This window comes from Trematomus bernacchii, unplaced genomic scaffold, assembly GCF_902827165.1.
Source record: "Trematomus bernacchii unplaced genomic scaffold, fTreBer1.1, whole genome shotgun sequence".
Taxonomy (NCBI): Eukaryota; Metazoa; Chordata; class Actinopteri; order Perciformes; family Nototheniidae; genus Trematomus; species Trematomus bernacchii.
Window position 1 is genome coordinate 5699852 of NW_022987582.1, and position 24804 is coordinate 5724655.

The following is a 24804-nucleotide window of genomic DNA, read 5'->3' on the forward strand; positions in this document are numbered from 1 at the left end:
AGCGTTTAGGGCACAGAGGTGCAGGCATTAGAGAGAAAACACCACTCGGCAGCCACTACAGGGTCAGTGTCACTGATGTTACACCCTGACAAGGCAGACCCACTGAGCTGGATGGTATCTACTTAGCCACAGCAAAGCATATTTTGGACAGCCTGTGATTATTTCACCGGAGGTTAAATGGAAAAGTTTTTCCTCCCTCCGAAAATTGCACTTCCAAAACAGAGTTCACCTCTTTTCTCTGTCACTTAATACCCGAGCCTTTGCTTGGCTGTGGTGAGGTACTTTGCATAAGCTCCCTGCACCTTTTGCAAATGTAGAGCCGTCCAGTGCGACATGTCTGTTGCTGATTTACATAACGTCTGCTTCTCAAGAGTAACAGGGTCTTTCTGACAGGTGTAGCATGTCTACACAATTAAACACTTGCAAACACTTGCAAACACACACACACACACACACACACACACACACACACACACACACACACACACACACACACACACACACACACACACACACACACACACACACACACACACGTGTCATACTGATACTGAGTTTTGTAAAAATTATACTAAAATGACACTTTTTTTCACTAACTTAAAGGCTTCAAAATCACCTTCTTCGACAAGTGGTCAGCTCCTAAATGAACAGTTATTTTGTTGACAGGTTAGAAACTAAATCCTGCATTTAGTATTGTATCGTCTTGCTTTTCATATTGGGTGCAAGTGGGTGGGATTTCTTTGATAAAAGGGGATTTCACTGATTTCAGTGCGGCGGTCAAAGTTCCCGAATGTGATCGTTGTTTGTCAATGTTTTTTATATCAAATCTCATCATAGTCTCGAGCAAGCCACCATTAATATTGAATTCACCTTTGAGTTTGATTGTTACTCGTTAGTCAGGCCCATTAGATTTCATCGAGAAAGTGACGCTCCTCGGATTTTGTTTATTAAAGTCTTTTTTTCTAGTTGATCTAAATAGGAAATTCCAAACCCAAATTCATAGTAAAGGGACAAATATGTTTTCAATTGGGAAAAAAGCAAACCATAGATTAGTGTGAACAAAAAAAAACATGGCCTCATTAATTATTACTCAAAATAAATGGTCTATTATTCATTAGGCACATTCCTGCTGTACTTATACCACAAAAACACACACACACACACACACACACACACTTCTTCCAGTCTGTCTTTTACCATAACTCCTGCTTACTAAAAGCTTATTTCATTAACTAGCCTATATGTCTTCTTTTTCTACTCCTTCCCCACCTTCTCGACCTTGGACCCTGTAGATTCGGATTAACAGGGAAGTAAGTACTTCACTGCTCGTTCCGCTGCCTTCCATCGCTCTCTTTTCTCTCTCTTCCCCCCTCTTCTCTTCTCACTTCCCTCTTCTCTTTCGGCTATCCTCTATCCACAAATGCTCAAAGGTCAGTGTGTTCAGGTTTGTGCACATTTGACAAACCCTCTCTTTCCCAACCTCCACCCAAAAAAACATGCCCTTTTAGCTAATGATTTTAAATGAACGCAAGGAGATGTGTCCTCTCCGGAAAGAGGACCCTGTGGTTTTTAGTTCTCATAAGTGGCAATGACTCTGGAAGTATATTTGCCATGGCCACCGTCTTAAGTGGAGGAGTGGTACTGTAGCTGTGCTGATTTGCGTTCGGTCGGGGGGCCAGAGGAATTGTGGATAGCAGGCCTCACAGCACTGGTCATCCATCACCATTTCAAACATGTCCCTGCTTACATGACTGGATGAAATTCAGTTTTGCTAATGTATCAGCGAGGCGGGCAACTCTCCATGTTAGGAAGAGGCTCTCAGCAATAAAATGAAAACTGATATCAACAAGGATCGTGCCCATCATGCTGATTTGATGAGAGCCGGTGGACTTGAGGGTTCATTCAGATTATTCCCGACCTGCTTTTCAACTACAGAGTCATGTAAGGTAAATGGGGCGTTGATTATCCTCCCAGCTGCTCCCCTTAAAACGACAACAGACAGTGAACCACAGCATCCACGTGGTTGTCTAAGCGGTGTCTGCGTCTTTGAGATTGCCAGGTGTCTCCTTGACTGTGAAAGGTTAGATAGGCAGTGCTTATTTGCAGGACTTCCTTTAAACACACTGGTTGTCTTTAAAGTGCTAATGCTTGAAAGGCGCCCAGGTGACATCTCAATGTTCATTCATATTCACCCCATATTCACGGTATGAAAATGTCTGTCATCTATATCAAAGGGCGTCCCATCCTTTGATATAAACGATCCCAGAGTACTTCACTGTATGTATTGGATTTTTGCGTTGAAAACTGTTTATGTTTGTGATGATGTCATGCATTTATGTGAAACCTGTGTGTGATATTCTCATGTCTTGTGAGAAGAATTCAAAAAGAACGTTTTGTTGGTAGAAACCGTTTGTATTCATTTAATTTATCATCTCAGAAACTGTACAAATCACACCTTCAATACAATCTTTATTTTTATCGGGACGGCACTTTACGAAAGAGAGTTTAATAAATAAATCGGACTCCTGAAATTGAAGTGTGTGCACCTTAAGTTTATTTATTAAATCTTTGTTAAACTGTCACAGGAACACACTTTTTGTTTAGTCAGCTAGCCTGACTTTTAGTTTGAAGTGCCAGAGATCTATCAACTTTTAGCCAAGATGTATTAAAAACCCATGTGTTGACTCAACAACTCCGAATTCTCTGTGGAGACTGTGAGGTCAAACACATGGTCAGGGGTCAGCATTAGGTCAAACAGTGCTGGACAGTAAACTGGATTCAGAGTTACAGTAGGTCAGAAGGAGAGCAGAATGCAGAGGAAAGGAAAGGGTGAGACAGAAAGACACCCTCCTGTACCGCAGTGCCTGGGGCGCAGATGGCTTACTCAGCATGTCATCCCTCTTCTCTCTTTCAGGGCTACCATCGATCCAACCACTTCATCGCCACTCAGGGTGAGTTTTCTTGGCAAGGCTATAGTGTGTGTTTATTGTGCAATTGTGTGGATGAAGAACAATTCCATAGGATAAATGGGAGATGATCTAACCAATGAGCCCACTCTTGCAAAGTATCTTGCCTTAACTCATCTCTATAGAAAATCCAAAGGTGATGGTGTGACTCCCGACCTGTGAAGGCTGTGCCAGTGATGTCCCTGAATCAATCATGAGAAGACATGAATAATAAAACACATTAATAACAGCTCCTCAATCTCTATGACATGTGGAGCAGCGTGTTCATTGTCGGGGAGAGGTCCTTTCATTCACCCTCTATCGCTCAAATATAAAGTCGCTACTGATGGACAGTCGGACTCTATTAGCAAATATCCCACCGTCGTTTTCTAAATCCCAAAGAGTGTCAGTTTCCAGGGAGCTACCGTCACAAAGTCACCCAAGGTCTGCTCATCCGCTTATCTTGCAAACACACCTCCCCTTCCCCCCGATAGAGAGACAGAGAGATGAAACCCGTGAGAAAGAAACAAATATGTCAGCAGTGTTTTTGTCTCTCTGAGCATTTCTTTTCTACGTGATACTCGTTTTTAAGTTGTATCTCCCTTCCTAAATGTCTCCTCCTCAGATGACAATGAGTGACTGATGGTCCCGTGGGCCTCCATCATCAGCTACTGCTGTTGTTTGTCACCCATCACCCCTTCACTTACTGTCTGGAATTCCCAATCACTTTATTGACAGCACAATCTTGAGAGATCAGTACCCCGCTGTCTGAGCAAGGACACTTAGGTCGAAATAAAATGAAATTTCTCAACAGAATCGAGAACTCCCATATTGAGCAGAGCGTGCTCTCATGCTGCCATGTTTGTCTTTTTCTCTCTTATGTCTTCCCACATCCCACCAGGACCCAAGCAGGAGACTCTCTATGATTTTTGGCGGATGGTGTGGCAGGAAAATTGTTTCAGCATCGTCATGATCACTAAGCTGGTGGAGGTTGGCAGGGTAAGTGATGTGCCCTCCCCCCTTCTTCCCCTCCTGTCACCACCCTCTGCACAGAAACATCCCACATCCACCATAAAGGAACATTTTGGTTTCTATTCTAAAGGCTTTTATGTGTGTGATAAGAATAGATCTCACAGGAGCTTGCTCTGCATGCAAAGTGCAGCCTGAGAGCTGTTCATTTTGACAAAGATACCCTGCATTTATGTGAAATCACAGGCAGGAATAGTTGAACATTGTTGGGGAAATTGGCTTTTTTTGCTGAAAGTTAGACGAGAAGATCAATAGCAGTCAGTTAGCTAAGCACAAAGACTGTGCAAAGTTACAGCAATACAACCTACCTATCAGCACCCTTATTGAACATTGTGAAGATATGAGAAGCAACAAGTTTATCATTTTAATGGCTGCTTTTTTAATCTTTGGCCAGAGCCAGGCAAGCAGTTTTCCCATGTTCCCAATCTTCATGCTAAAGATTCTTTATGCCCTGACTGTGGTAACAATCTTCTCGACTAACCCTCGGCAAGAAAGTGTAAAAGCATATTTACCATCATGTCAAAGGAGTCCTTTTACTTTCTGTATCAAATTCTCTTTGTGGCAATTGAAAACCAAGCAAGTATACACAAATCTCTGTGAACACATGTATTCCACAGAATTTGCTACATGGATTATCTTTTATTTGTCTGTTTTTAAAGGTCATGGTATTATGATGATTTTCATGATGACTAAAGTGATAATGGAGTCCATAAAATATGCTATGAAATATTTATGAGCCTAAAATGTCTCAGCCACATATCTGCTGTCCTTGTATACACTGCATGACTACACAGGTTTCACGGCTTCACTGTAGGGCTGTTTTCACTACCCTCACATAAATACCTGTTGTATATAATTCTGTTTATAAGTACCTGTTCCTGTTCAGCCCCAGAGACAAATGTATTACTAAGTGGATTGTTAAAATTGCACTGCTTTTCCAGCAGTCGAACCCACATCTGATTTCGTTCTCCATACCAACACATCTGGGAACAGTCGAAAAAAGACGACTGGTCTGTGTGGCTAAATCCAAATAACACCATTAAATAAATAAAAATACCTCCTTTGTGCATGGTGTTGGTAAAAAGATTGCTGCCCTCCTGTCCATCATGCTTCCCACCATTATGTGATTATTGTGTTTTTCTTTCCTTTGCCTTCTGACATGAAATACCTGCAGAGGAACAGACTGTTTTTGTTCTTCCACAGCATTTGACGCCAGGGGCCCATGCAAAAAAAAAAATATATATATATATATATATATTTTTTTATATATCTTTTTTTTTGGGGCCCCAATGGCATTGACCGGTTCACGCAGTCTTCAAAGTAACCAAGTAACCAAGCAACCTAAAATAATTTGTAATTTATTTGCAACAATATTTGCACCGGGGCCAATCACAACCTTGTTACGCCACTGTTTGACGTGTCACTAAATACATTTCACACAAACAAAGGAAAAATTGAAGTGCAAAATATTTGATTATAATTATCACTTACATAAGAATTATAATGACTCTGGTAATAGATTATTTTTGTGCCGTGAAATTATAAAACAAAATGTTTGGTCGATTGAATGCTCAATGCTTATTTCAATGCTTACATTTCAAATATAGTGGTAAGGACACCTGAATTCAAAAAGTAGACTAAGTAAAGTTTTCTAAAATAAAGCCCATCTCAAACCTGTAATTTGTTGCTTTTTGCACTTTCATAAGCAAAGATGATATCTTGTGCCATTTCTTCAAACGTCACCTTGCAGTTGCAGTGGTGATATTAACGATATAATAACGTTATTTACGTAAATTGACATTGTTCTCACTAATGATGCTTCGTCCTAACTAAGAGAGTGGATTGGAATCAAATATCATTGAAGAAATTCAGCTGGTATCTTCCTTTTAGATACATGAAAATATTTGAGGCATCTTTTTCAAAGAGAAGGGTAGATTCAAAGGAATTGCTCCTTAAGAGGGAGACATTTTAGGAAAATTGGGGCACTTTAGGACTCAAATGGATAAATTGAGGAAGCACTGGATCACATTGTCTCCCAAAGGATGAATAAGAACAAGCGGATTTTGCTTAAGGATGGATGTTTTACAGCCAACTGTATAGACCTTTTTAGTTCAGTTTATCCTCAAATTAGGCAGGAAATTGTATTTTGGCAATTGCAGAAGGCAGTTCACTTATACACCGCTGTTGTAAATGTGGACAGCTGTATACATGCATTTGCTATGACGATATTATTTATGATAAAAAAACTAGCGCGTGTAAAACTTTTCTAACTAAGCGAAACATCACAGACATGTATGCTGTATACAGTGTAAAAGGTTGAACCAGTCGATAGTTTTTTGCTTTGAACTGGAGAAAGAAAATGTTTTTTCAGCAGGTGCATTTTTCAGGAATTTTAACATTAGGATTTAACACTGTGGCTTCCCTATTTTAAAACAGGTGAAATGCTCTAAATACTGGCCTGATGACAGCGAGATGTATGGTGACATCAAAATCACCCTTCTTAAGACGGAGACACTGGCTGAATACACAGTTCGCACCTTTGCCTTGGAGAGGGTAAGTTTATGTAACCCTCCTTTCCATGTATTAGTACTTGTTATATTCTTAGAAGTAGGCCTAGAAGTAGAACATTAATAGAGGGGATTAGGTACTTGACAGGATTTACTGCAGATGGGTTTGAGGGCCACGTATTAAATTGGGAGGAATTAACACCAGTAGCTATGAGGATGCCCCTGCCGTCTTTGTGCCCCTGATGGACTCCATCCTGTCAATCTCCTGGGGGATCTATCATTGGAGGGGCTCAGGGCGACGCTGGATTGACACAAACATAGAATTATCATCAAACTGTCACATTTGCTCTCCATGGGCACACGCTACTGCTTATTCAAATCGGCACGAATTGGGGAGCTGGTGACAGCTTGTTTTTCATGGCTCTATTCCTTTCTTTTTTTGGAATTCTGTCTTCGACAAATCTTTGCTTTGCTCCGCTTTACTTTGTCATCTCTGTACAGCGGAGGAAATTGCTGTGTGACTGCAGCAGCCTCCCAGTAGAGGGGAGAAAACTCACAGCCCTCCATGAGCTCAGAGAGCTTCAGTAATTCCTTCTGCGTGTCTGTCACACTGCAGCTGCTACTAGCATGTTATGCCCAGAGGCCTAACTGTCCTGGAAGACCTAACACCCCATGTAAATAATGTCCTGGTTGTCCTCACAATGAAACACATTTTCTAACATATCCATCTCAGAGGGGGAATGTCTCTAAATTGATGGGAGCACGTCTTGGATGAAATTAGGGCCTGCAGGCTAATGGTTAATGTGCAAGCCATGTAAATGTGGTGTTTTACATGTAATGCTAATGTGCACTGTGTTGCTGTTGACAGAGAGGATACTCAACCAAGCATGAGGTGCGTCAGTTCCACTTCACATCCTGGCCGGAGCACGGAGTGCCCTATCATGCCACTGGACTGTTGGCCTTTATACGGAGAGTGAAAGCCTCTACTCCTCCTGACGCCGGCCCTGTGGTGGTCCACTGCAGGTAAAGTGACGCTTAGCAGCAGCTGTATCCTGTAGTGTCATAAAACTAAACTAAAGGTTGTAAATGTTATCACAATTCATGTTTCAGAATATGACTATTAGTATTAGTAGAAGATATTCTTCTTCTTTGGGAGGCTCAGAGCCCGCTATGATGTTCAGAATGAGGGAACGTGATCGATGGAGGCAGCCAGCAACTTTGGCAGGCTAATCTTTGGTAGCCTTGCTAGCTAGGTTAGTTGTCCTGTGAAACAAGTATTGAAACAGAAACTAAAATACGGGTCCAGGTATCTTGTCTTTTATGTTAAAATACCTGATGATTGATTGGTACATTTTTAACACGGGGGACGGGGGATGCATTCAGGTCATTTTACTAACGAGAGGGATTGCATCACCCCCAAACCCCCTTCTACCTAGCTAGCATGGTATTGCCCCATTTGCTAGTTTTAGCTTGGCAAATGTTATAGCTGTCTTGCTAAATGTTCCCATTTTCCTTAAAATCCTGTTGTGCTCCTGAAGAGGGCTATTGTATCTTTTAAAAACATTCTAACAACAATATCACTCACTCAAAAGTCTGTTGATGTATTGCTTCATGATTGTACATGGTGCCTCATGAAAGATGTCCCCTGTGTGCAGCGTGGGGGCGGGCCGCACCGGCTGCTACATCGTGCTGGACGTCATGTTGGACATGGCCGAGTGTGAAGGCGTGGTGGATATCTACAACTGTGTCAAAACCCTCTGCTCCAGACGCATCAACATGATCCAGACAGAGGTCAGGTCAAGAGCACAGCGAAATAAAACCCATTCACATTTAAACTCAAGTCAAATATTAAAGATGTTCTTGCATACATTTGCTTCACTGGTCATAGTATTGTAGCGTGTTCTCCAATGGAAAACTTCCGGAGAGTCAAGTTTTTAAACATTAGCGTTTCCCTTTTGCTTCAAGAAATTCAAAGAATGAGTGGGGTGCATTATCATACTCCCCTTCTGGGATTAATGTAAAGGTCAATAGTTGTAGAGAAAAGACTCACATTGTCTCTGTGTGCTGCGTAGGCACGTGCCGTTCTCTAGATGTGCTGATCATTTGCACATCACCCCTTATTATGTAAATTCGACATTGACTTGTTTATTACATTTGTAGTAATTTAAAGGGGTCCTCTAATTAAATGCACATCACATGTGTTGTTTACTGAAATATGGATATATATATTATTTACATGATTGCAGTACATGGTTAATTCAGAACCAGGTTATGAAAAATCTCTGCCATTAGTCTTATTGTTTGATTATTTTCTCACATCTGTTTCCTTCTCAACTCACCTCTATGGTAATGTTTGTTCACCTGTCAGCAACACACAACACTCTCTTATGTGTTATCAGACAGCACTAAATGATGTTACCTGTTGTCCTTTCAGGAGCAGTACATCTTCATCCATGATGCTATTTTGGAAGCCTGTCTGTGCGGGGAGACGGCCATCTTGGTAAATGAGTTTGCGGTTACTTACAAAGAGATGCTGCGAGTCGATTCCCAGAGTAATTCCTCTCAGCTACGGGAGGAGTTTCAGGTAAGTCATTACCTCGACATGTTCTCGATCAACTTTCTAGGCAGATATTTGTTTTGTTAGAATATGAAACCATTTCACGTCCTCCCACTCTGTCTTTTAAGTTGTGCTTTATGATGTTGTTTGGTTTTGTTATGTTTATTTTTCCCCTTCTTTTTTTCGGATTTTTCTTTATTGTGATACTAAAGTTACGTTTGACCTAAGTAAAGTGAAATCTGGTGATATGATAATGTTTGTAAATGTTGTAATTGTCCCTCTTCAAAATGCAGTAAAAAACATAAAATGTGCAACCAGGTGAATAACACAGCCCACACACAGCATCAACCAAATGATGTCAAACTTATTTCATTCTTCTAGAACTTTAACAACAATATAATGTTCATATTACTGGAGTACTAATACTACTATAGTATTCTGTAGTAATAATACTACTACAATATTCCTAATGAGAGCACAGATGAATAATTTCATAATTTGTTCCTTGTACCTGCACTTCTATTGTTAGTACCAGTAACAATAATATTGTAAAAGTAATATTAATGTAATGTTGTTAAGCGGATGGTTTGCATATTAAGGTTACATAATTTATGATAAAATGTATACTTTTACAGTCAATTGTAACCCGGAGAGTATTATATTTGTGTATCTACTTTCCATTTATTCTGCTATGTACAGTACTGTACATTTGCTTTTAAGACAGTATTATTTGTTCTCAGACAGTTACATAAACTATAGACGATGAGTACATCCTCTCTGCTGTGGAAATGCACTTACAGCAGACATTTGAAAATCAACAGAGTGCAGAAAGTAAGGGGCTAATAGATGGATGTGTTTGTGTGTGTGATTGTGCATGTGTGTGTTTTTGTGTCTCATATATACACTCATAAATGTGTGTGTGGATTTGTGCAGGCGATGTTTCCTTTTGATTTTGTGAACTCCTCAGCCTGGTTTGTAGGAATGTGGTGTTAGAACATTGTATTAGATGTAGATTAGGAGAGAAAAGAGCCAGCTGTGTTCCCACATGCTGTACCTGCTGCACCCCCCAAACGCCCCTCCATGTCGCTGCACAGCTCAAACAGCAGCCGCATTGATTCCAGGTTTAGCATTTCAAAGTAATACTGGAAAAGGGTCCATTCTTTAATTTAATATGGATTTATCCTTATTCTCCACATAGGAATTACGATAGATGTATTACTAAGAGTTGGGGAATTGTGATGTAGGTGGAGCATCTCTCTGATTACAAACGCTTGGTTCTTCACAAAGGGAAATGGAACATGCCCACACTTTGATCTTGTAAACCTACCCGTCTGATATTGTTTTTGAAAGCCTCTCCACCGCCCAATGAGCTCTGTGTTTGTCTTTTACTCTGTCATCCTGCCGGCTGCAAACAGCCGACCGGTAGTACTGACATCAGCGAGTCACAGATCTATTATTGATGCTGTGTGTTTATGATCCAAATGTTTTTATCCCGTTGTCTAATGTAATTACAGCTAAATTAACAGAGAGTTCATCAAAGAAAATTGGTATGCAATATTTCCCTTTGAGGCTTTCTTTTTATTTTTTTTATTCATTACATTTCCTTTTAGATCACAGTCGGCCTAATTTATCTTGCATTCTTTTAAATCAGTTTGTCAATGTGATGTTCAGAGTATGACAATTCTTTCAATTAACATTATTGGATTCTTCATTCTCTGCGTCCCAGTCCTCCCTCCTTCTGTCTGATTCATTTCTTTTCTTCCTCCTACTCCTCCTCCCTAACATCTTTGAATCCACTGCAGTGTCTCCATCCTTTTAATTCTCTCTTCAATTTGATTTCATCCTCCTGTCGCTCTCGTCTCACCTCTTAAATGTTTCCATTTGCAGACGCTCAACTCTGTGACTCCCCACCTGGATGTGGAAGAGTGCAGCATCGCTCTGTTGCCCAGAAACCGAGAGAAGAATCGCAGCATGGATGTTCTGCCGCCTGATCGCGCCCTGGCCTTCTTGGTTACGACTGAAGGGGAGAGCAACAATTACATCAACGCTGCTCTCGCTGACAGCTTCCATCGGCAGGCTGCGTTCATTGTGACCCCTCACCCTCTGCCGGGGACCACAGCGGACTTTTGGAGGCTGGTCTTCGACTACGGCTGCACGGCAGTGGTCATGCTCAACCAACTCAACCAGTCAAACTCTGCCTGGGTAAGGTCAAAGTGTTATATACTGCTTTATTGCCATCGATTTGTTGACACTATACAGGAAAATAGGCATCGAAAAATGTTTGAGTTCACCCGCACAAGAGCTGCTCTTTGGCATACAAGTTTTGGGTTTCAATCTTTAGTTATCTGAACTTTACTTATAATAAAGTGTCTGTATCTTACTGTGCTTAGGATTAGTTCCTTCATGCCATTTTGTTGGGCTTTGATCCCTGACCACATTGATCTCAAGGCATGACTAGATAAGACCCGCCCCAGTCTTCCCTTCCCCTTCTCAAGATATATCTCTGAAGAATAGGCTTGCATTACCCTCCAGCCACATCTCCGGGTTTTTTTTCCGTTGGTGTCCCACTTTTTCTCATGAGCATATGTCTTCCTCTGCTGTTCCCTGATCTTTCTTTAAGACTATAATGGATATTATAATGAGTTAGAGCACAGCACATGAATCAAGTTTCATATTCAATTAAAAACAACACCAATCGCTTGGAACAAATAACCAAAAGATGAGATTTTAATGTCGGTTAAGCCTTTGTTAAACAGAACTCTTTTGGTAATTAAAGGTGGCTGGATCTCTAAGGGCAATGCTTAAAATGATAAATAAGGCTCGATCAGATAATCAGGTGCTTATCTGAGAATTGCTTTAAAAGTCAGCATTTAATCCTATAGGCTTAGAAGTATAGTATCATATTAGAGGTTTTTTTATCAAGAGTTTGGCAGCAAGCTGTTGAGCAAATGAAGCTATACTTTCAGCAAACATTTCATTTGACCTTGTATTAACACCTTTATAATGAATAAGTCCACAAGCCAAAAGCCAAAGACATTGAAGAAAGTGGCTTATGCAAATCTAGATTTTTGTTTTTTTAGGAGTAAAGGCTACACTTACAAGCCTTGCCTAGTAGGACTTTCAAAATTAAGCTTGTGAAATATGTAATACATTGTATCACAGCCTCGGAAAGCAGCTGCTTACTTTTAATTATGAATACTTTTTCGTCCAAGGTCTACCTTAGATTGTGGTGAAAACAGAATTCACTTGATTAATTAAATCACCAAAGTGAATATATTTGTATATTTATTGCCAATTTTGAATCGGTGTGTTTGACAAAAACATAACTTGATTTAATATAAGTCTGATTGAAAAAACGATTTTGACAAAAAGAACCACCAAACAAGCTGCTGCGAAGTTACCCACTATTTAACTTATTTTATCCAAAAAACTGGATATATTCTTTCTGACTTTATTCATCTGAATATTCACTGGGTAGACCTTTAACAGTAATGCATTGCTACTGTATTTGGCACTCACACTGAGAGAAGTTTACTGAAAGATGTTTTTTTTTTATGAATTGCCTCTCAACATGACTTTACTGTAAGTGCTTTGACAGGCTTTGTAACTGTGATACTATGTTAATACATTATATTAAATCTTGAATCATTGAGTATGATTTTCTCATTAAATGTATTAATTTAGAGTTTCTGTGTTGCCTTTTTTCATTCATGCTATTTTAGAACACCCTAGTCTAGTAATATACAAATAAACAGAAATAAATGATAGCTAACCCCTTTAAAATGTTATTCTTCTTTTACTCTGCTTGTAATGTTTTTCATACTTTCTTTCAGTGTAATGCAGTTCATTTTTGTATTGCTTGAATATTGTTATCACCATCTTATCTTCCAAGACATCACTACAGTATAAACTCTGTTAAAGAGTTCACACATGGCACAGCAGTACTCTGCATCTTTCTTGTTACAAGAAATCAAAGAATGTTACATTTCTCCCTCCTCTTGCTGCTTCTCCCCGCTCATTAACACCAGTAGGCTACGGTTTCATCTTTTATTTTAAGTAGGAGCAGGCACACACCATACTCCAACTGTATTATGTCATTTCCTTTGCGTTATCCTTAGACTTTAGACTTTCCCCTAATATCATCATTTCAGCTTTTTAAATCCCTTTGCTCTTTGATGATCCAAGGTTTTGAGAGCAAAGGATTTTTGCTGCCGGAGAATAAACGAGTACTAACACTTAACATGTAATCACTGATAACAAATCTCTCTCTCTTTCATTTACCTCCCCCTCTGTCTGTAGCCGTGTGTTCAGTACTGGCCGGAGCCCGGGCTACAGCAGTACGGGCCCATGGAGGTGGAGTTTCTGTCCATGTCTGCTGACGAAGATGTCATCACTCGTCTGTTTCGGGTCAAGAATGTCACACGGGTGAGTCATTCAACAAAGCCTGCACAGGACATGTTGTGCCACTCAGTGGTATTTCACTAAATGAACATGAACCTTATTAGAAATGCATTAGCTGTGGCCTTCTCCAGTAATTCACATTTTACTACCAGTACATTTAGAGCTACTCGCTGTAATGTGCACCTAAACACGACATGACACAAGTCCTTAAAGTCAAAGAACTATAGACTCGGTTGTAATAATACTGTGTAGATTATGATTTGAATTTCTATACAACTACTTGTAAGCAAACTCAAAGGATGAGTGCTTCACTTGATGCTGGATTTCCACACAGTGTGTGCCTATGCATCATTATTTATCCATATTTCTTTCTTATGCATAAACAACGGTGCTTCTCTAGTGTGTGCCTCAAGGGAAAGAGGAGGTTGTCAAATAAATAAAATGTAAATACACTCTAAAAAATATAGCCTGGAGATGTGCACTGAGCACAATGTTAAAAAGAAAAAGATAACAATGGTTCATAGATTGTATCATACATACTACAAAGGACATTGTTCTGATATTCGTCAGTCCAGAAAATAGAACCAGACGCACCAAGATGTTCCCATAAGAGTGATACATATTAAAAGAGTTTTCTATGGTAAACATGCAAGAAAGCCCATTAACAGAGAGGCAATAAAGGTCATTCTTTCCCTTTTTTCAATTTCTTCTTGTCATTTCCTAGATAAGCGTCTTAGGTGCATGTTGGCATACCAAAGAGGGGGCTTTTATCATCATAATGCATTGCATATTTTCCGTGGCAGGACACTCTTCTCAAGCGGCATAGCAGACTCTTTTACATTTCTTCATGTCACACATTTTTACAAAGTATGTGGCATTTAGAGAATTAGGAAGACCTTGTGAAACAGGCTAAATAAAGTATCTGGCAGCTCTGTCATGGTAGAGGGAGCACAGGGGATGTCAGGGAGGTATTTTTCTCTTTTTTTGTAGTTGATTCTACGTGACTATGCAGGTATGGTTAAAGCCTTCACATTTGCATAAGTACATGCATGCATTCCACTCAGGATCACTGTCAACCCAATTATTGAAGAAATCTGTATGCAAGGCATTTCTTGGCTGCTATTAGAAGCAGCGCGACATGCTTTGCACAGAACTTCCTTTCTTGATTGGCATCCTCACCTCCTCTGTCGACCGCCCTTGTCATTCTCCTCTCCACCCAGAGCACCTTTTTTGCACTCAGTACGTACCACAGTCAAGCAGAGGGCAACTTAACACAGTGTGGGAAAAGTCGAATCACACAGAAATAACATAAACCTCTTCCTCTCACTGCATTAGGGTGTGTTCTTCCTGTGTGCGACAATGATATATACTGGTAGGGAGTAAAAGTCAAAGAAAGTGCATTGTAAGCGTATGTATGTGTGAGTTGTATAACAAAAAAATAAGAAGAGTACATTGTGTAAATCCCAGCTCCATTGAGGCAATTCCTACGTGCATCATTGGTGTCTTTGCCAGCCCAATTTGCATGACTTACAGTTCTCCACTGGTCCTTAAGTATTAGGTGAGATTCCACGGGACAAAGTTATGAACACACAGGGACCTCTCACACACACATCTTGGGCCTGGCTTACCTCTGCAGACCTATATATCTCAGTCAGTCTGCTGAGTGAGCACAGCTGAGTGCCAGCACACAGCCTAGGGAGCACTCTTACACGGGTGTTAACTGGCACACACAGAAAATACTAAAACAACCAGAAAATGCACTTCAACACAGACACAAACAGGAGCAAGCACACTTGCACTCACAGCACTGGTTTACTCATGGATTTTTCTTTTTTCTGTTGCATCCCAAGCTCCAAGAGGGCCAGCTAGTGGTGTGTCAGTTCCAGTTCCTGCGCTGGTCGGCGTATCGAGATGTTCCCGACTCCAAGAAGGCTTTCCTCAACCTCCTGGCTCAAGTGCACAAATGGCAGAGGGAGTGTGGAGAAGGTCGCACTGTTGTCCACTGCCTGTGAGTAATCTGTTAGTGACACACATCATGTACTGTTAATTAAAAGAGAAAGAGAGAAGGCAGAAATACGTTCCTCTCTGAAAAGGTCTCAGAGAGGATATTACTGCTGTTGGATAGTGACATTTAAAAGTGCATTTAAATCAAAATCTTATTCTCAGAGGGGAGAATCACATAAATGTTAAAATATGGTGAATCATGACTGTTTGATGAGAAAGAGTCTGTGTTGTGTTGTGACTGATGCTTTATGTGGGTTTTTTTGGGCAATGAGATGCGATGCATTGAAAAGTATTTTTCCATGCTAGTATTTTCATAATGTAGAAAATCAAATTGTGGTGTAGTGCAGTGTGTGTTGTTGTATGCCCCTCTGTTGTCCTAAGCCCCCGGGGTGCACATCCGTTGATGAATATGAATGGGCCGTCCAGCTCATTGCAAACCCATCACACGTTTATCTCCACCGCCCCCATCCGAAAGCACATCACTCAGCGCTGTCACACAGTGTTACCCACGACAACCAGGAAAGAGATTATGGAGATCAAATCAATTATGGCTTAATACAGAATGCGATGGATCTCACTACAGTAAATCCAGCACTGCCAAAGCACTGACGACGATTGATTACCTTAATATTGCCTGTATACGCTGCGGAGGCTTCCATGCCCACCTTCCCTGTGGATGTCTCAGGAGAGAGGAAGTGGATTGTCCTCCACCACTTTATTGATATTGCCTTTCATTTATGATGACCAACACAATATTTCCAAGGATCCTTGCTCTTATTTCTTGATTTTCCCTTCCTTTTCTTGTGTCATTATTTTGTATCAAGATATTGCATCTGCATGCTGTATGAACGGTATCAAGTGTTTTTCATGAGGTAGCATGCACACAATAATGGGCTTATCAGATTACACACATTCTTTCCTGCTTATACTGTGTTATTGTCTTCGGGAGCTCGAGCTGGAGACGGGAATATACATGTTTACATTGAAATGTACTGACAGTTGATGTCTGAACCTACAGTTCATCTAATGGAAGGCAAAGCAGCACAAGCTTTTTTGGTGGGGCATGTTTAAACACAAGGCTGCTTAAATTACAATAAAACATTATTCTTAGCCATGTTTGGTAGCCCAATTAAGAATAATTATGGTGATCCATTTTCTCTTACTGTATCTTAATATGTTTCTCTCTTGGGTTTATGACCTAAAGACAGTTGGAAGGATTATCTTTATAAATTCCTTGAAAAAAAAGTTTTGGCAGGTTTGTAAGGATCACTTTGTTTATTGTTGTCACTGTACTGTACTCATTTGGGGCCAAAGAGGCTGAAGTGCAGCACTACCTAGTATGCTTGGAATGGCAAAGCTAAAAAGCTCTTGTTGGTAGATCATTAAAAACCATTACAACTCACCCTGAAGGGAGAATCTTATTGAAGTCCAAAAATGTAAACCTCATGATGGCTAGAGGAAATGTCTAAATGTTTTATCTCAATCAATGACTATTTGTCAATATGTTTCACACAAATGTTCCATTCCTCATCAGTGGCAGAGAGACCAGTCAACATTGTTCGTTAGAAGAAGAAAAAAAGAATTGTAAATAAGATTTACAACCACAATGCTAGAAATCTCCATTTCTATAAAACCCTCCTCTTCCTCACGACCTGCCATTTTGCAAAGTATTATTTTGAATATTGGCTTTTATTTACATTCGCTCACTGTCCTCTAAATCTCTGCTTATCCATGAAATAATAACCAACCATAACATTGACATCATGGGCCTTTACAAAACCTGGCTAAAGCCAAATTACTTTGTAAGCCTGAATGAGGCACCACCCCCTAGCTACACCAGCCTGCAAGTGTCTCGTGAATCAAGAAGAGGTGGGGGCCTAGCTGCTATATACTTACGTTCTTATATGTTGTATGTCAGGGACTACGAATGGAAATGAGCTCAAAGCTAAAATCCGGCATATTTACATTTGAAGCATTATTTGTCTTAAGTGTTCATTAATGTGCATTATCCCTATTCAAATAAACGATTAAATGAAATGAAAAATATACAGCTCTGGTTCTCTGTCACTAAATCAAATTATTATGACTGGTTTTACATCCTTTGAATGACTTCTTATGCATGCAAATGAAGAATCATTTTATATAGCAATTGTTTACCGGCCACCTGGGCCTTATTCACAATTTCTATCTGAGTTTGCTTCTTTTCTCTGTGACATATTGACACGATCAGACAATCTTATAATCATGGGAGATTTCATTATTCATATCGAGGATCATTCTGATCCACTCAGGAAAGCTTTCTTAGATCTCATAGACTCTACTGATTTCACATAACATGTCAATGTACCCACTCACGTCCATGGTCACACACTTGACTTAGTTTTAACACGTGACCTTACCCTCTCAGACATGACTATGTCACCACATCTACCTGCACTTTCAGATCATTATTTTCTTTACTTTTAGGAGCACACACAGATGGTTAAAATCACACCATTGCACAAATCTCTCTATTTCAGAGTGGTAAGCCGATGAACTGCTGCCTTTGTGCATTAAGCCAAGGATGGCTGTATCATCTGAGAAATTGATGATATAATTCTCGGGGTGGATTCTCGTACAGTCGTTTGTGTACAATGTGAAGAGGACTCTTTGATACGGTTGCCCATTTAACCTGTAAACCGTCAACTACTTAACACCTCACTTACTGCCTCTGACTTCATAGAGTTCTTCACAGCTAAAATTGTGGATATCAGAAATAAATATCCTCCACTCCATCTTCTCCCACCCAGGACATAGAAATCTCGTATTACCTGCCTCCGCCATGCATTCTCACCCACTTTGAGACAATTACCCATGAAACTCTTTCTGAACTGGTGCTTTCCTCAAAATGCACAACCTCTGTACTCTATCCTATTCCCTCGAAGTACATAAAGGACCTTCTCCCGATTCTCCGCCCACCACTATTGCAGATAATAAATAACTCTCTCAGTACTGGATTTGTACCTGTATCATTTAAAACAGGGGTAATAAAACCACTACTCAAGAAAAACGACATGGACTCTAATGTTATCAGCAACTATAGGCCAATTACAAACCTGCCATTCCTTTCCAAAATTCTGGAAAAGGCAGTGGCCCAACAACTCACTGATCACTTCTCCGTCAATAATCTACACAATCCATATCAATACGGCTTCAGGAAACTCCACAGTACAGAAACTGCACTAACGAAAGTTGTCAATGATCTACTCCTTGCATCAGACCATGGCTCTGCATCCATATTGGTGCTGCTTGACCTTAGTGCAGCGTTCGAGACAGTTGATCACCACATTCTACTCCATCGCTTGGAAAAACATGTAGGACTCACTGACCCTGCTCTTTCCCAGTTGAAATCTTACTTAACCAGGAGATCTCACTTTGTTCTCTACAAAAACTGCTCTTCAGAAAATAAAAACCGTGAACTATGGTGTCCCCCAAGGCTCAGTGCTTGGTCCCATCCTTTTTTCCATCTATATGCTTCCTCTCGGTTTACTAATTAATAAATATCAATTAGGTTCCCATTTTCATGCAGATGACACTCAGCTCTACATTTCCATTAAGCCGGACAACTCTCATCAACTGACACAACTCGAAAATTGCATAAAAGAAATCAAACTATGGATGTCATCAAACTTCCTCCAATTAACCTGTTAAGCCCTGAGCCTGTTTTTCAGGTCTCAGGCTCGAAAATGACATTCCCAGAACAAATGACTATATCTTCACTTCTAAAAGGGGTCAATTCTAATCTTTTTTCTCAAAGCAATGATACACCTGTGAGTTGGATGTAGAAAAGTCAGAATCAATATAGATGTTTTTATTTTAATGTGATTTTTTAAACACCAGATCTGGATCGAATTTAACTGTTGTGGACCAAGAAGTAACATTTTCGTTTTTTCTTTGTTTAAAGACATCACAAAAACAGCTTTTTTCCACCTTCGGAACATTTCAAAGATTCGTCTCATGCTTTCCCTAGCCGATGCTGAAACTTTAATCCATGCTTTTGTTTCATCTCGGTTGGACTACTGCAATTCACTTTTCTCCGGGCTACCAAAATCAACAACCGCCTAACTACAACTGGTTCAAAACACAGCTGCCAGGATATTAACCAGAACCAGAACATTTGATCATATCACCCCTGTTCTCATTTCATTGCATTGGCTCCCGATTCACATAAGATCAGACTTCAAGATTTTACTGTTAACCTTTAAAATCTTACATGGACTAGCACCTCCATATCTATCATCATTAATTACCCCCACAAATATCTACCAGGCTCCCACGATCACATAATGCAAGTCTCCTTTCCATCCCCAGAATTCACAAATCATCTGTAGGTGGCAGAGCCTTTTCATTCCGAGCACCTCTCCTTTGGAATCGTCTTCCATTTCAGATCCGCAAAGCTATTTCCGTTGACTCCTTTTAAAAGCCAACTCAAAACCCATCTCTTCGCATCTGTCTTCCTTGTCAACTAATTTCCATCACCTAGTTTCCATCTACATCACTTCAGTCACATGCTTTTATCACATGGCAATACTTATGTTGTTGTATAAAGTTGTATAATGTTTTCATAATTTCTATGCTATGACGTTTGTATTTTGTTTTTGTCTTTGCTTTTGTTTGCTTTGTACAGCCCTTGAGGCATTTCTTGTGATTTGGGGCTATAATACATTTTGATTTGATTTGGTTTGATCTAAAAAAAACAAAAGGCTTTTCTTGAAGATTTGTATTTGGTTTTTATTTTCTCAAACTTATCTTCTCATCTGCAGTAACGGTGGTGGTCGCAGTGGGACCCTCTGTGCCAGCAACATTCTCCTTGAGATGATCCAGTACCAGAACATGGTGGACATCTTCTATGCGGTCAAAACTCTACGCAACTGCAAACCCAATATGGTGGAGTCCCTGGTGAGAGCGTCTGTAAATAAATAAACTGTGTGTTTTCAATTGGCAAGAATATGCCTATGATTATGTTATTTTATTATTTTTAATTGAAGAATATTGTATTTTTCCTCAGGACCAGTATCGATTCTGCTATGACCTTGTCCTGGAGTACTTGGACTGCTTTGAAGGGAGATAGCAACCAAATGTTCACCACAGCAAAGACATCCCGTCAGCTGGAGATTCAACTGAAAGCCCCCCAGAGACCCCTCTACTTTAGTGTTTGGACCTATGGTTTGAACGGACTGCAAAGAAAGAGAGAAGAAAAAAAAACAAGATCAAGGTTCTAACTTTTAACCTTTAATGTACAGCTGTGATTTCCTCCTTGTTGGTGATGTTTATCTCTTTTGATATTTTTTGTGCTTTTCTTGGTCCTCTTTGCCTCCGGACTAAAGCTCTTTTGTGCGGAGGGTCTCTGTAGCAGCCAAACAATATTCTGGACCTGTCTATTCTGAAGAGGGGCCACCTTGGCTTTGTTTCATCGTGTTTAAAAAGCGAGGGGGCTGGATGAAAGTGCAGAGTCACAGCAGAATTATCTAAACGTGGAAGCATTCTATTCTCTTTCAAGAGCTACATACAACAGCAGTGCTCTGCGGTTGTGGCATGACTTATCTACCATACCATAAACTGCCTTAATCTCTATTGATAGGACAGATTATTCAAATCATTGAATACATCTAAAAGGTTTTCCTATTGGTGAACAAACAGCAACAAGATATTTTAACAAGGACCTACAGCATTAGGATAGCCCAGCCCTCAACAGTGTTGATGCAGAAGCTGTACAGTCGTGCAATGTGTTGTATTTTGCCATAATGTTTGTGCTGGATTACCATGTGTGCTATTGGTGGATGTTTCCAGGGTCCACAGCACCGGGCCTGGTGCCACCACTGAAGATTCCTGTCTCATTACTGTCACAGTGCCAATCCCATCGACTGACTTGAATCCTCTCTTTACTTTGCTCTACTGCTTCATCTTGATGTATGCCTACGAACATACACTATGTACTGCATCAGCTATTGTTCTCGCTCCAAAGTGATTGTTTGTATTTTATACCCAGCGGGGAAGAAAAAAGGATGGGGGGGAATCTGCTGGAAATGTACTGACATGCCATCGTGATGAAAAATTATGTTCCATTAATGCTGTGGTGAAGTGTCTCAACCAGTGCTGCGTTTCAGGTTTGAGTCTGTTGCTCCTTTTAGTCTTGTTGTCTGAGGCATTTGGTTGTACTGTAAAGCAAGCGTAACCAGTTTGAATTGTATCACCACCCTTTCAGGAAGGGGGTTGATTTTGATACGTTTTGACATGAATTTCAATTGTTGTTCCTAGTGGTGTAAAATAAATAAATCAAATATATATAAATAAAAAGGGGCATTTTACAGAGGGAAAAATGCTACTGCATGACCGCTGGTGTTCTCCCAATAGTGGCCATCTTACCTATCCTACAATAATATTGGTATACAAGAGCAACAATAAGAAATACTGCCCACAGACCCTGCTGTTAAGATACCACTGGTCTGACCAAATTAAATCCATTTTTTTAACCTAGCAGACGAGGCATGCAGACCTTTAGTGTTGTAAATGCCCGGATCAATTGAAGAACATCAGGCAGTATTATCCACATAATGGTCAGCTAGTGAAATGAACCAGGAAGCTATTTCCTTTGTATTTTTTAACATTACAGTATGTTCAAGAAAGTATCTATTTCTCACTTCGTTATTGCCCTTATAAATATGTTATGCACCACCATATCTCCTGACATTTTTACAAGTGCAGGATTTCAAGACAGGCATTAAAGTTATCACTCCAGGACCTGCCCTTATAAACAAGGAGAGACACCTTGAAGCCCACAGAAACTGAGAAATGGCAGCTATGCGAACTCTGTTGCTAGTTCGCAGCTCACAGTCTGGTTCAGATGGGAGCGCCAGGGTATGTGAGGAATCTAACAATGTTCCAACATCACCAGGCTCCCACAGCTCACTGATAGAGCAGCTTGTTTTTTGATGAGGATGAAGAATGGGGTAGCTACATTGTGGTCAGCGATCTGACCCAGGATCACTGCAGGAAGTGCCTGGACACTTTTTTTCGAAGGTAGAAGGAATGTGTACATACAGATGTATATTATGTTATGTGAATACTATGTGAATAATATACTATATGTTTGCCAAGAGTAAAGACGTGCAGTAAGTAACCATTACATAACCACCAAGGTGAATGTGCTGTAAATGACCATTTTGTGAGTTTATTGCCAGAACTTTTAACAGCCGAGTGTGAACTGAGTCTCCCTGATGGTTCATTCCTCTCAGAGTAAAACAGGTCTGTCAAAGCATGTATGGATCTATTGTCTGCTTTGTATTTCATTTAGTTACTTTCAGTATATCCTGATCCACATAGTTTATTTCAACAGCTTTGTTTTCAGACTGTGTGAGCGCAATGTACTTTTGCCATTCCAAAGCTTTCTATTATGACGGCTCTCTAAACGACGATTGCCGCTGATTTCACATGTGTGTTTCTGTATGAAGCGATGGTACATGACATGAACCTTGTATTTGTGGGCGCAGTGTGTATATTTAAAGAGAGAGACGGAGGAGATGGATGTATTTTGAGGTCGGGGAAAAAGGGTTGGTTCTGAAGAATAACAGTGATCAACAATAAAAGAAGGGGGAGAAAGAGACATATTTGTTGTCAACTCATCATTGGGTGTTCTGTCAGAAAAGCATGCACAGCAACAAAAAAAGTCAGTGTGGTTTTTTTGATGGTTTGTCAGCAGAAGCAAAGAATTGAAAGCTGGACATGGACTTCCTGTCTACGAACCTCTGACCCTCCTGCGGTTTCTCATACGGATGTGGTCTTTTAGTTGTTACCCTTCGCTTTGAACCACATCGACCATTTGATCTCTCTCTTCTTTTTAAGCTCTCTCTTTACTTCTTTCCCCTTTCCCCCCTTTTATCACCCTCCTCCTCTCACATTCCCCCTTCCTCAACTCCTCTTCCATTACTTTCATTTCTCCCTCTCATCCTTCTCCATCTGTCTCGCTTTGCCGCTCGGCCCAGAGTAAGGTGACTCCAGACCACAGACTTCCTCTCACCCACGGCTACGTTGAATAATGCAGCAGTCCTGCAAACTGATCCAGTGTTTAGCAGGGGGACAAGCCGGATTAATTAGAGGACAAGAACCCCTACTGTTGGGATGAAGACAATGCAGGCCCTGTGGATTTGCATTTAACACATTTGGCGATTGATAAACCTTAAAAACAAGTTCAGATATTGTTAATGTAAAAAGTTCCTTTGATAAGATTTTTCATTTTTCATGACAGTGAGCAGGAGAAAAAATGCATTATAGATTTAACATGACATGGATAAGGAGCTTTTTCATGGAGGCAGGTCATTTACACTATCCTATTTTAATCTAAAAGATTTTCTCAATTTCCTTTTTCACCTGCAGAAAAGTAATACAACCTGAAATCCTTAGCGGCAGGCTCCATCATCCTCGTCTCAAATGTGACCGGTGGTTTAAATTAGAAGGTAATTGGAATCTTATCATTTAATTCTGAGGGTGTAATGACAGCCATGTGTAAGGTAACTTATCATGGGGCCGAGATCCAACTGGGTTTTGTCTTTTCTCTCTGGGCTTCCTGTCTAATATTCCTCCACTGACAGGCCTGATGGATGTCTCTCCTGGTCTCTCTGGTGAGCTTCGCAGTAGATACACTCTCATCTGGTGTTTCTGTGAAAGGGCCTCCACTTCAGCTGATATAAAGAAAGAGGGCAAGGTACAGTATAGTGATAACCACCTTGAATATTGGTTTTCCACCTTTATTTGTCTGACCATTTATCAAATATATTTAACTAACTTTTTCAACTGTTTGTCAACAACTACTTCTCCATTCATTAATTAACAAACTTTTATCTAAATATTTAAACCATTACTTCACTTCAACATTTAATTACGCTAAGTATAAGCCTTTTAACTTTGACCAATTTTAGACAACCATTTTATTTAAATTTGTTACGATGTATCCATTCCTTTTACTGCTTGAACAAATGACTTAAAGTTAAAGGGGACCTATCATGCAAAATGCACTTTTGTACGTCTTTTATACATGAATATGTGTCCCCGGTGTTCCAGGGAACTCACCAAGTGTCAGAAAACACAACCCTCTCTCTTTTCCTCCATACCCAAATCTCTAAAAACGGGGCTGCAACGGATCTGATCAAAACTGATTCAGATTTGAACATTTCTCTGACGTCAGGACGGAGGAGCTCCTATATGGCCAACTCTCCTCCTATCAGGGGAATGAGAGGTTGCCGTGGCATGGTAACAGCATGGTAACAGCATGGTAACAGCATGGTAACATGACGCTCGTAACTCGGCCCCCTCCTTTGCAGGGGGG

General features: G+C 40.3%; 1 protein-coding gene across 2 annotated transcripts in view; it reads left to right on the top strand.

Moving 5' to 3' along the window:
* The window catches only part of ptprub (protein tyrosine phosphatase receptor type Ub), a 156061-nt gene extending 132976 nt beyond the window's left edge, over nucleotides 1-23085 (top strand). The window contains exons 19-30 of one of the 2 annotated variants that reach the window (XM_034127723.1): nucleotides 1293-1310; nucleotides 2915-2951; nucleotides 3847-3944; nucleotides 6411-6527; nucleotides 7350-7504; nucleotides 8137-8272; nucleotides 8916-9065; nucleotides 10926-11240; nucleotides 13338-13463; nucleotides 15290-15447; nucleotides 20246-20381; nucleotides 20491-23085. In XM_034127723.1, coding sequence (XP_033983614.1) covers nucleotides 1293-1310; nucleotides 2915-2951; nucleotides 3847-3944; nucleotides 6411-6527; nucleotides 7350-7504; nucleotides 8137-8272; nucleotides 8916-9065; nucleotides 10926-11240; nucleotides 13338-13463; nucleotides 15290-15447; nucleotides 20246-20381; nucleotides 20491-20553 — 1509 coding nt within the window. In that variant the 3' untranslated portion in view covers nucleotides 20554-23085. The remainder of the gene's footprint in view (nucleotides 1-1292; nucleotides 1311-2914; nucleotides 2952-3846; nucleotides 3945-6410; nucleotides 6528-7349; nucleotides 7505-8136; nucleotides 8273-8915; nucleotides 9066-10925; nucleotides 11241-13337; nucleotides 13464-15289; nucleotides 15448-20245; nucleotides 20382-20490) is intronic. The other variant, XM_034127722.1, reaches the window with a different exon arrangement.
* Nucleotides 23086-24804: the final 1719 nt, after the last annotated feature.